We start from the raw sequence: 12,402 nt of genomic DNA, 5'->3' as shown, positions 1-12,402 counted from the left end.
AAAGAGCTATATTGTATTCACATTTTTTCACACCAGCATTAAGAGAATTACCATTTATATAATCTGAAATGAAATGAAAATTTGTATTTAAAAAACGAGGGTTCCCTTTAGAAATCTGTACTGGTTTTAGTATGTGCAGGCTTATAGAGATTTCATGAAAGAAACAGAATATGACAGTGACAAAGCACATGCATGTGCAGAGTTGGACCCAGTTCTGCTGCTGAATTGAGCTATTGACAATTCTTATCTTTATTTCCCACATTTTGCAAAGTTCCCTTTGTCTATTTAGGTGCAGTTGTGGCCCTTTTATAAATTGCATAAATGCTGACTATAAATTGTATAAGAGAAATAGAAATATCTTTTCATGAAGCACAGTTCTTTTATACTATTTGAGCTTATGTTTTTCTTTTTAGGTGGAATTTATACATTTAAAACAGTATGTAAAAAACAGCTGCAGCTTTGGGGAATTAAAAAAAAAAAGTTGCTGAAGGTCAGCACAGCAGAAAACATTATAAAACATATGCTGATTCCTTTCACAGTAAAAGCTTTTAATTATTGCTAGTGACTGCAAAGGATTAGGCACTAGCCATTTCTTTTCTAATATGTGCTATTATCCTTACCTTTGCTGGCATTGTTTACTTTAAAAGGCCAGCACAACCTTTCAGAAAGATTAAACTGAGCTGCATCCATATGATTGCCTAGTGTCTCTACAAAACAATGGTGTTGATGGTCTCTGCCTACTTAGTTCCCATATTAAATGCTGCTGACTTTAGCTTGATGGAAAGGCATTGATTCTAGGATTGCGCTATTTCTAGCTTTACATAAGAAGAATGCTGATAAGATTGCCTTTGTGTGTATTTTACTTAAAGCTACATTTCAGGTTGACATTAAAGATGGTGACTGCATCAAGCTGGCTTGTAAACAAAACAGGATTTTGTGTATGTTAAAATCTGGTATTAATATGGCAAATTTGCATATTTAATATAACAATATATTAATTTCCTATGGATAATAATTTTTCGTGTGAACGTATATGACGTATTACGTTTAAAGATTGCAGAAGTTATATTAATGTCTATCTGTTGAAGCTACACAGATTTTTAGATCTGTATAGCTCAGCAAATTTGCTCTTTGTCCATTAATGTGAATGAGGAATAATCAGACTGTATAGATTTGCATAGGTGGTAAGCTTGAAGCAATCAGCAAAAAACTTGGTGTAGAATATACTTGTTTTAAATGAGATTATCAAACCTGTAAAGTACAAACAGTGTAGCCTAGAGAATTCACATATCTATATCTCAGCTGGATTCAGTAGTGTTGTGGTGTGTACAATTCAAAAGGGAATAATGACTCCAGGGTCTTGTATGCATTGGAACAATTTCACATGAAACATAGCTGTTCTTTGCAAATGTTTTATACAAGAGCACTGGCATGCCGCATTCTTCAGTGGGGGGAATGGAAGAAGTCCAAGAATTTCACAGAGCTAGCTATATGTCTTCAGGCAATTATTGGTCCAAATGTGATCTTTCTGCTGAGACAAACAATATCTAAGTTTATGTCAAATTTGACAAATAGCTCCAGCTGCAAGAGAGAAGTATGGAGAATAATTTTTGAGAAGTGCAATGATGTGTTGGCTTGCATTTTTTACTGTCAAAATTTTTACTGCAAAATTTATATAAATGTATTTAGCAGCCAGTGAAGAAAATAATAATAAATAACCACCACTCCCCCAAACCAAAACAAGTCTTTGACCTTCCACCATACCAGGTTGCTCAAAACCCCATCCAACCTGGCCTTGAACACTTACAATATAATAAAGATCAGCAATTGCTGCTGTGACATTGTACCTTGCTTGTGACTGCTGCTCAGTAGGCATTAGAACCCATCATCAGGCATTTCCTGGAAAGCCTCAGTCCTTCTGATTCCTATTCTCAGAGATTGGTCAGCAATGAATGATCCTGCCTTATTTACATTCTCCTTCTCAGAATTTGCTTGTTTGTGCATTGTGGTTGCACAGTGCTGAAACTTTAAATGTTAAAACAATTACAATAACTGATAACCACACTCCTAGTGTGGGCACAACTTGTAAGTAAATGTTTCAAAACATCACTGACAATATTCAACCATTCTGAGCATCATGGAACTTTTGGGTGGAAGAGGGGAAGCATATTGTAATGCCATTTTCTTGATCAGAAATAACTCTGAACTACATTACATGTTTTCACAGTTGAACACCCTTTCCTTATTGCTGTAAGAGATAATATAATTTATGGAATTTCTCTGAACCCTGAGGAAAAGATGAATGATGCGATGGTTCCGATAGCAGGAGTTCAAAATGGTGTTGATGTTGACTTTGATGATTCTGAACAGATGATTTATTGGGTTGAAAATCCGGTAAGTTAGTATTTGTGTTCAAATGTACACTGAAATAAGACTCCTTATTTTAAATTAGTTTTTGACTGAAATATATTAGGATTGCAGTGAAGAATATTGATGCATATAATTGCAAAGAATGAAATGTGGGGTGTTTGGTTTGTTGTTGTTTGATTGGGGATTTTGTTTGCTTTGTTTTCCCTCCTAGGATAAGATAAAGAAGCTTAATCTCTTTTGTAAGCTAGTTTTCATCTTTGTCAGCTGAAATACTTGATTAATGGTATTTCTCTTTCAGTCAGAGATGTGAATGGGAAATATCAGAAAGCCTTGACAGAACCATATTCTCAGTTCCTCTTTGCTATAGTCCACTCTTTCCTCTCTCTTGATTTAGGACTTAATTCTGCAAACACAGCCAGAATAGCTCTCTGTGTGAGCAGTACATGGGACACAGTGGCACTAAACATTAGAACGAAGATACATCTAGCCTGAGCACTCTAATAAAGTAACATAGTAGAGAGGCAACTTTTTCTTTAAATAGAATAAATTGATTGCAAAGTCACAACAATTTAGAGGTAGCACATACAAGTTTTCTAGATCTAAAAAGTAGTTTGAGCTGATTTTTAATAGTTGATCATAATTGTTTGTCGAAGTGATTTTAATGCTTGTCCTGAGCTAAGAAACTATGTGTTCCCTAGCTTGTTACTTTTCACCCACACAAGATTTATGGTTTGTTTTTTTTTTTGTTGTTGTTGTTTTTTTGTGTTTTGTTTTGTTGTTTTTTTTTTTCTCCCAACCTCTTTCCTTTACATTTCCTTTACTCACTCTAAAGCCTTTTCTGTGGCACTCATACAGGAATTATAACTTATTGTTTCTTCTTTGGAAATTAGAATGGCTAGTTCCCATGAAGTACTTAAATAGACCTATTTAAGCAAACCTTTTGTCAAGGGAAATAGATAAACTCTCAGGAATCTGTTTGATCCTCCTTGCAGTCTGAAAAAACATTTTTGACAAATCTCAGCCAGCAGGTACAGCTGACATTTACAACAGGTTGAACAGTTGTGCTGGAGGTCAGGGGCTGATATATCTATTGACAGAGCTGGCAAGTGAAATGCCAGTTGCCTCTGCTGGCTGTGTGTGGATTAGTGCTGTACTTTAGCTGGGTCTTGAGCTTCAGCCTGACAGATGCATGACTATGGGCAGTCCCCTGTTCTGTAACCCCGACCTGCAGGACTCAGGCTGCTGTTGCTCACATCTGCCACACTTGTGTCAGTCATGGCTCACTCTCTGGAAAAAAGGTCTTTCTCTAGTTTCTAATGTCAGAAACATATTTGCCTACTTTCTTAACTGCAGTGCTTGTCCATTACCACAAGGCCTCTTCCTTAGTACCCTTTTTTGTCTCCATCTGTTGCAAGTTTGGGTTTCCCTGGGGTTTGTCTACACTTGACAATACTGGCAGAGAAAGTACAGCTAAAACTATGCAACAGTTCAAGCAGTAGTTAATGCTCAGGTGAACATCCATCAACTTCATCCTGTCTGAAGCAAACTCGGGAAACAAAGATAAGCATGAGAGTTCCCTGTTCTACTTGAAAACCATTTCTGGAGTATTTATATCTTCAGCTGCCATGTTCCATAGGTTATTAATTGTAAATGCCAATAATAGGTAGGAGAATTTCTCACTGTCTTTACAGTGCCTATCATACTAGACACTGCTGTAAATATTCAATATCCATCAGGCTCTTAAAGTAGGATTTTTATAGTAGCAAAAGTTATTCTACTTTCCTGCTTTTTTCTGTAGGCCTAAGGATTCAAGCACAGGTTAATTTGTAAATAGCACTACATTATTAGGATTCAGCAAGCAGCATGCTACTGATGTCTAGAACTTCTGCCTATTTAAGCCACCTATTAATTTGGCCTGGAGTTCTTGTTCAGATTTTTACCATCTAATATATTGGTTCCTTTCTGAAGCACCATTTTCAATTCTATACTGATATATTCAGACAGTGTACTGATATCATGGTAACAAAGCAATTAGGAATATGCATGGACTAAATTATCACTGGGTGCTTTTCCTAAAGCTGATTCTCACTTGTTTCTGCTCTGAGATGGCAATTGCAACCTGTTCTTCATTTTTTTACTGCCTGGGACTGGTCTACTTCTGTGTCCACCTCTTCCCTTCCTGGACTGCGCAAGTGTTAGCTGCACAGCCTCTTGTCTTCAAGTGATGCAAAGTTCAGGCTGTAATGGTGTGCTGTATATTCTGTCCCTTTGAGATGTCAGTGCCCCTCTGTCTTTCCAGCAAAGTGCCAGAGCAGAGCAGACTTACTGCACATGTTGCCTCAGTAAAGAACTGGGGTGGTGAGTCCCAGTGCTACCTTGTCTGGGAGCCTGCACTACAGAGCCAGATCTTCCCCAGACATGGTCAGCATGTCTGCATGCTTGTTTATATCGTGCTTTAGCAGCACACACTGTAGCTAATACCATAAAATTTGCAAGTCATAAACTTATGTAGTTGGAATAGAACAGTGTTTTCTGCTCTTGACATTTTTTCACTTTTGTTATCTTTTTTTCCAAGGGTGAAATTCACAGAGTGAGGTCAGATGGATCCAACAGAACAGTTTTTGCTCCAGCATCTGTTATTGGTGCTCCCATTGGTCTGGCATTGGACTGGATATCTGCAAACCTGTATTACAGTAACCCAGGGACTCAGTCACTTGAGGTAATTATTTAAGAAGGGCAATTGGAAAGTAAGAGCTTAGAATTTTCACTGCTAAGTGTACAGGTTGAAATCAGTAATTTTGCTTTGTTTTGTGAAAAACTGAAATTAGATTAATTTTAAAATGCAAATTGTAGAAAAATACTGTACAAACTTGAAGAAATAAACCTAAATTCGAGCATAGTCAAAAAGATTGAAAGCAGTGTATTCTGGGAACTTGATTTCTGCTGAGATATCCCTCCTTCCCCCCAGCCATTCAATCATTAGGCTTCTGGTATTTGGCACTAAACCTTTCTGATCACTACAGTTATTATTATTTTACTGTTCTTCCTTCAAATCAATAATCCCAATGCAGTCCATCTGATAGTAAAGAATTTTGCCATCAAATGCAGTAAGAGCCAAGATCCACTCCCAAATGTTTTGATACAATATTATTTAGCTTTCTGGAGACAGGAGCGTGATGGTTTGTGAAGGATAAAATTGCCATTTAGTGTAGGGAAATAGAGGATAAACAATATATAATACAGTAATGACTGTGAATAAGCCCAGTCATTGATCTTCTTGTCCCAAAATATAAATACACACTTCTAGATTACAAGGCAGCTAATTTAAACAAATAAAATTGAATATTTTCTAAATCGGCGTTTTATCAAGCCTTTCAGCCTGTAATACGTTCAAGATATCATGGAACTTGAAAGATTAAGTATTTGTATACCAAAAACGCTTACTTGTTAATACAGGTTCCAGGCTGCAAGTAGCTCTTTCAAGAGATGCATGTTAGAGAAGGGGGATGGTTGGAGTACAGAACATCTTTTTGTCATAGTATTTGAGAGAGTATTCTGCAATTTCAATCCCTGTGGATTTAGGCTTTCTTCCTTTAATTTGAAAATGTATCATAAGTTCTATATCCCATGCTCTGATGAGTTCAATGTTTGCATAGGTCCTGAAGCTGCATGGAGATGTAATGTACAGGAAAACACTGATTACCAATGATGGCACCTCTCTGGGAGCTGGCACGCCGATTGGTTTGACAGTTGATCCAGCAAGAGGGTAAATTTCCAAAACTGATGTTGGTTTTGCATGAGAATATTCTCCACATTTTCCTTAATTTTTGGGGTCTTCAGCTTCCATCCTAAATTTTATAGAATCACAGAATGATTTGGGTTAGAAGGGACCTTAAAGATCATCTAATTCCAACACCCCTGCCATGGGCAGGGACACATTCCTCTATACCAGGTTGCTCAAGGCCGCATCGTTGGACATTTCTAGGAATGGGGCATCCACAATTTCTCTGGGCAGCCTGTTCCAGTGCCTCACCAACCTCACAGTGAAGGATTTCTGATTTTATTGTTTGGTTGTTTTGTTTCTTTCTTTCTTTCTTTCACATTTATGCAGAATTTATTTATTGTTTTTAAGCCCTAGAAAATACTTGCATGGCTTCCCGAATTGTTGCATAGATGTTAATTCTCTTCATTTACCATATACTTGTATGGCAATTTCTTTACTCAAAAATATCCCAGAATATTATGACTGTGAAAAAAATCTCTGAAAAATGGGAACCCAGAGTAAAGAGAACTCTGAAGTGTGTCTTTATAGTACCTTGTGATGTCTATCTTGATGCCTTTCTATAGCAGAAAGACACACTACATGGGAAGAATGCCACGTGTTAAAGAGCAGAATACTAAATGTGATTATACTGCATTCTCCAAATAGCAGCAGAATTGGCTGCAATTTGTTTATTTTTCCAACAGAGTACTTAAAATTGCAGTATGATGCTTTTTTTTCCTCACAAAAATATCATCGTGTTCCATAGGACCATATTAGTAGGTAGCTCTGCTGGTGACTTGGCAGGCTTTAAGATGAATTGAAGTCTGATGTTTTGTCCCTAGTTGGAAGTCTGGCTGCCATGTGCCCTAGGTGTTCTTCAGCAGCTGAGGCCAGAGCAGTGCACATATTCCCCAGAGCCACATAGTGGAATTTTGTTTCATACAGATTTTTCCGAACTTGTAGTTTTATTTACAAATTGGAACTTAACTCGCTACTGAAACCCCTCAGCTATCTGGGAAACAGAATTATTCATCTCCTGCTTTCTTGTTACAGTCCTAGTGCTCTACTTCAGTTTACTTGATGGTACTGTGGGATGATACTGGGAGAGGTTATGGGTTTCTAAAAATGATTAATCCGGCATTGTTCTCTTTTTCAAGACATTTCTTTTTTTGTTTCTTTCTTTCTTCAAATGAAGTCTCTTTTTCACTGTGTCCTGATTCAAAGTGATGTCTGTTCAGATGTGCTTGAGTACTTGTCTGATGAAGGAGATGGATTTAAGCATATGCTGAAGTGGTCTATTGATCTCTTATCAGCTTTGTTAGCAGATGTGATAATGTGTGTTACAGGAAGCTGTACTGGACAGACCAGGGAACTGAGAGTGGAGTCCCAGCAAAGATCGCCAGTGCAAACATGGATGGATCAGGCATACAAACCCTCTTCACTGGCAACCTTGACCACGTAGAGTTCATTACCATTGATATTAAGGAACAAAAGTTGTACTGGGCTGTTACAAGCACAGGAACGGTAGGAGATATTTTGTAAATAGTTGCTTTTTTACCTATTCATCTATCTCTATTATTCTGGTTCCCATACATAATTCAGTTACTTTAGTTTATCATCTAACTGGGAGTTGCAGGACTGAGCAAAATCTGAATAAATGTTGTTACTAATTACCATTTAAAATGTATGATGAATATGAATGAGAAAACAGAAGTTGTTGGCATCCTGCTGATGCTTTCCTTCCAACCTTGTACATAAAAATCTCATGCATGAAAAGATTTTAGTAGCATATATTGCATTTCGATTTTGTATTCTTACATTGAACTTTTAATGTAAAAAATGTAATGTTAAGCTTTAAACTGATTTCTTAGATTGAGAAAGGCAATGTGGATGGTACAAATCGTGTGACTCTGGTGGTTCATCTTTCTCATCCATGGGGAATTGCTGTGTATGATACCTTTCTGTACTATACTGATCGAGATTATGAAGTTATTGAACGAGTTGACAAGTCCACTGGAGCAAACAAAGTAGTACTGAGAGATAATGTCCCAAGACTGAAGTGCCTGCGTGTGTATTACAGAGACAGTGAGTATTTGATAAAGGGGTATTTCAGGATATCCAACTTGTGAAAGCTCAGAACCTTGCTCAGAGAGAGAATGCATGCTCTTTCAAAGGAAATCGATTGGGCTTTCAGAAAAAGTGTCAGAAGCATTTTAACTGATTTTGATAAAGAGATATTCCACCATCCAGTTAAGGCATCTATTGGCCCATGTAAATTTACTGAAATATTATCATTGCCATATTGACTGAGTAACAAATTTTGTTTCTTTGGCTTAAAATTTATGTATCCATCTTATTTGCTTTTTGGCCCAGTTTATCTTAGATGTCAAGAAACCAACAAATCCCTTGGTTACACTTATGTGCTAAAATGTACAGTGATTAAGTTCTTTATTTTTGCCAGCTGGTTGTTAATACTATGCAAAGATATGAATTTGGCTATATATCCATGAGAGTTTGTGATGATTAAATTCAGATTTTTATGTCTTGCCATGTGTGTCTTTCACAGATTCTGCTGGTTCCTCAAATGGCTGCAGTAATAATATTGGAGTTTGCCAGCAGCTTTGCCTACCTGTACCTGGTGGATTATTCTCCTGTGCCTGTGCTACTGGCTTTCAGCTAAATCCTGATAACAGAACCTGTTCCCCATACAGCTCATTTGTAGTTGTTTCTATGCTTTCTGCTATTAAAGGATTTAGTTTAGAGACATCTGATCACTCTGAAGCCATGGTACCACTGGCAGGAAGAGGTATGTGAATATTATAGTAGGGGAAAAAATTATGATTCCTGCACTTTGGCTGGCATAGCACATGTTTTAAATAAGTTAGTTTATATCAAAGGTAATTAGTTTTTTTTTCTTTTCAAAATATTTCAGGAAGAAATGCGCTTCATGTGGACGTTCACATGCCTTCTGGTTTCATTTACTGGTGTGACTTCAGTAGCACAGTTTCTTCTCAGAATGCAATACGTAAAATTAAACCTGATGGTTCTTATTTTAGAAATGTTGTTACAAATGGAATAGGACGAAACGGGATCCGTGGCATTGCAATCGACTGGGTAGCAGGTAAGAACAGATGAATTTAGCAGCATGCTATTCTTCACAGACTGTGAAATTTTTAGACTTGGGTAAACATCTTAAAGGAACTATTTTGACTGGGAGTCCTATGATTCTAACTTATGTGTCTACAGACTGATTTTAAAACAAGAGAAAGCAGTGAATAGCTCTTACAGATAGATACATATAAAAACGAAAGTTTATCAGAGCAGATGTATAGAAACTTTTCTCTCATGAGGAGTTCGTGTTTGTCTTAGGTGTCTCCTTTTGTCTGTGAGTTCCTAAGTAGCTGTCATCCAGTTTACCTCTGTACTTTACTACCACAGTGAAAAACATGTCCCAGAGAAGAATGCACAAAAGTTGTCTGATGGCACTGTTAATAAGAAATGATGGCTGTTCATCTACCCTCAGATGTAGATGCTGTGTACAAATCCTATAAATTGTAATGAAAAGTAGAGAAAGCAGAAGAAATACTTTGTCTTTGAACTTTGATTTTCCCACTTGCACTTCCTGTTCCAATTTAAACATGTTAGAGATTAATTCAAATATTAACTCTTCAGAAAGTGTTCATCAACTCTGAGTAACTGACCACTGCCATTGATACCTTTAATTTATACTATGCGTATTACATATATGTTTGCAAAAATTTTCTGTTGATTGATAGCCTTATTGCAACGAGGTTTAGAATAATCTTCTGCTGTATACTCTTAATTTAGTATACAGTGCTGTGCCAAAATGTGGATTTCACAGTTGTGTGTTCTAAAAGGTAAAGTGATAAAATTACGGAATGGCAAACCAAAGGCTTAGATTAAAAAAACCCAACAAGTATACCTAAAGAACAATTGTAGTTAATGCACTTTTAATCTTACACCACTAATTTTCCCCATGGCAATCAGTGAGGTTTCAGAAATTAATTGACTGTTACGACACCCATCAGTTTGTGTGCCTTCTTTCTAATTCCTCAAAGGGTAGGTAAGTATCTTATGCTTCCAACTACTACAGTGTTTATGGATATTCATTTTATGGTTTTGATTTTTTATCAGCTCATGTTTCTCAGGTATCAATGCTAGATATTAACTTTCTGTTTTGGGTTTTGTTTTTGTTTGTTTTTTTTTAATTTTATTTTTTCTTTAAATACAGGAAATCTTTATTTTACAAATGCATTCCTGACAGAAACTTTTATAGAAGTTTTGCGTTTAAACACAACTTATCGCCGTGTTCTGCTTAAAACTACTATAGATATGCCAAGGCACATAGTAGTCGACCCAAAAGCCAGATATCTGTTCTGGGCAGATTATGGGCAAAATCCGAAGATTGAACGTGCATTTCTTGACTGTACCAACAGAACAGTTCTTGTGTCTGAGGGCATTGTCACACCTCGTGGGTTGGCCATAGATCACAGCAATGGCTACATTTACTGGGTGGATGATTCCTTAGACATGATAGCAAGAATTCAGCCTGATGGTGGTGATGTTGAAATTGTGCGTTATGGCAGTCGCTATCCAACTCCATATGGTATCACTATTTTTGGAAATTCTATGATCTGGGTGGATCGAAACCTGAAAAAAGTCTTCCAAGCCAGCAAGGAGCCAGGCAATACTGATCAGCCAACAGTAATACGAGACAACATTAATTGGTTAAGGGATGTTACCATTTACAACAGTCACTTCCAGTCACGTACACCCCTTGATGTCAACAACAACCCTTGTTTGGACAACAACGGAGGCTGTTCTCATCTGTGTTTTGCCCTACCTGACATACAGACACCCAAATGTGGTTGTGCCTTTGGAACACTAGGCAGTGATGGCAAGAGATGTTCCATTTCAACTGATGATTACCTAATTTTTACGCTTGAGAATGCCCTCAGAAGTATCCACCTAGATCCTGAAAATCATAGTCCTCCCTTCCGCACAGTCAATGTGTTAAGAACTGCAGTGGCCCTGGATTTTGACAGCATAAACAACCGTATATATTTTACTCAAAGTTATCCTTCAGGAACAGGAAGAATCAGTTATGTTAGTATTTACCCAGGAATTAGCCCTCCAACAGTGGTTGCATCTGGTAAGTGCAGTGAAATGTGATACAGAGTCATTTGATATTGAAAAAAAATGGGCTGCAGCACCTAGCACTAGCCCAGCTGGTACTTTTATGTTAATGGCCAAGGTAGACTATTTAGTTAAGGTATCTGGTGAAATGTTTCTTTTGACTGTTCTTATGTATATAATTATATATAATAAATTATATATAGTAAATTAATATTATGGAGTGAGGGATGATTCCTGCTACTTGGAGAACAGCAATCAGAACTGAGGTCTTTGTGAAGAAAAGGTCTTCTTAATCCTACTGCATACACAGGACTGCCTAAGTCCTAATTGTTAGTTCTTCAGATTTTTAAATGGCCAAATTTATATTCATACCTGTGGCATTTCAGAGCGATCTTTAATGTTGCCACGTTATGTCAGAGTGTTGTGGTATCTTTGGAAACTGTACTGAACTTGTGTGTGTTTGACTGCATGTGTTGAAGACCTGGGGACTCCAGATGGCATAGCCTTTGACTGGATCAACAGCAGAGTTTACTATAGTGAGTACCTCAATCAGACCATCAGCTCAATGGCTGTGGATGGATCAAACCGCACAGTGGTTGCTCGGGTTCCACGACCAAGAGCCATCGTATTAGATCCCTGCAGAGGGTATGTGTGGCACTTTGTATACTTTGACTGTAGGTGAAACTACTAATTAGACTGTGACAAAGACTGACAGATACTTCCTATTCTGAGCCCTAAGTTCTAGCTGTGCATAGCTGTCATAGACCTAACTCTTAGGTTTCAGTTTTCTAAGCTGATCTCAGCCTCAGAGATTTGAGTTTTATTCTGAGAGTTTTTGAGTATTGATGAATGTGTAGTGCATGAGGCTCCACTTAGTGATGGTGGGAGGCAGGTGCTGTGGGTAAATGAGAATGATGTTCAAAGCAGGTATTTGTCAGGCAACTAACCAGCCTCCATTTGCTGTGTAAGGCAAAATCTTGAAGATTTCTCCGAGAGTGTCATAGAGATGTCTCTATGTAGAGTCTTTCCCATTTTCTGTTGTATTTTCTGAGTGCCTCAGAAAATTCTGGTTTCAGTATCAAAACATTCCCTGAGAGGCTGGGGGTATTACT

At 37.4% G+C, this 12,402-nt stretch overlaps 1 protein-coding gene across 2 annotated transcripts in view; it reads left to right on the top strand.

Annotated features, from left to right (window-relative positions):
- LRP2 (LDL receptor related protein 2) overlaps positions 1–12,402 on the top strand; it is a 123,410-nt gene that overhangs the window by 61,356 nt on the left and 49,652 nt on the right. For both annotated transcript variants that reach the window (XM_057423635.1, XM_057423634.1), the window contains exons 32-40: positions 2,228–2,394; positions 4,946–5,089; positions 6,027–6,136; positions 7,480–7,657; positions 8,005–8,218; positions 8,700–8,939; positions 9,066–9,254; positions 10,386–11,306; positions 11,770–11,935. In XM_057423635.1, coding sequence (XP_057279618.1) covers positions 2,228–2,394; positions 4,946–5,089; positions 6,027–6,136; positions 7,480–7,657; positions 8,005–8,218; positions 8,700–8,939; positions 9,066–9,254; positions 10,386–11,306; positions 11,770–11,935 — 2,329 coding nt within the window. The remainder of the gene's footprint in view (positions 1–2,227; positions 2,395–4,945; positions 5,090–6,026; positions 6,137–7,479; positions 7,658–8,004; positions 8,219–8,699; positions 8,940–9,065; positions 9,255–10,385; positions 11,307–11,769; positions 11,936–12,402) is intronic.

This window comes from Pezoporus wallicus, unplaced genomic scaffold (assembly GCF_028554395.1).
Source record: "Pezoporus wallicus isolate ANWC-B61680 ecotype Strahan unplaced genomic scaffold, APGP_CSIRO_Pwel_v1 contig_1181, whole genome shotgun sequence".
In the NCBI taxonomy this organism is placed as follows: domain Eukaryota; kingdom Metazoa; phylum Chordata; class Aves; order Psittaciformes; family Psittacidae; genus Pezoporus; species Pezoporus wallicus.
The sequence above is the reverse complement of the archived record's forward strand: the minus strand, read 5'-3'. Positions and strand labels throughout refer to the sequence as shown.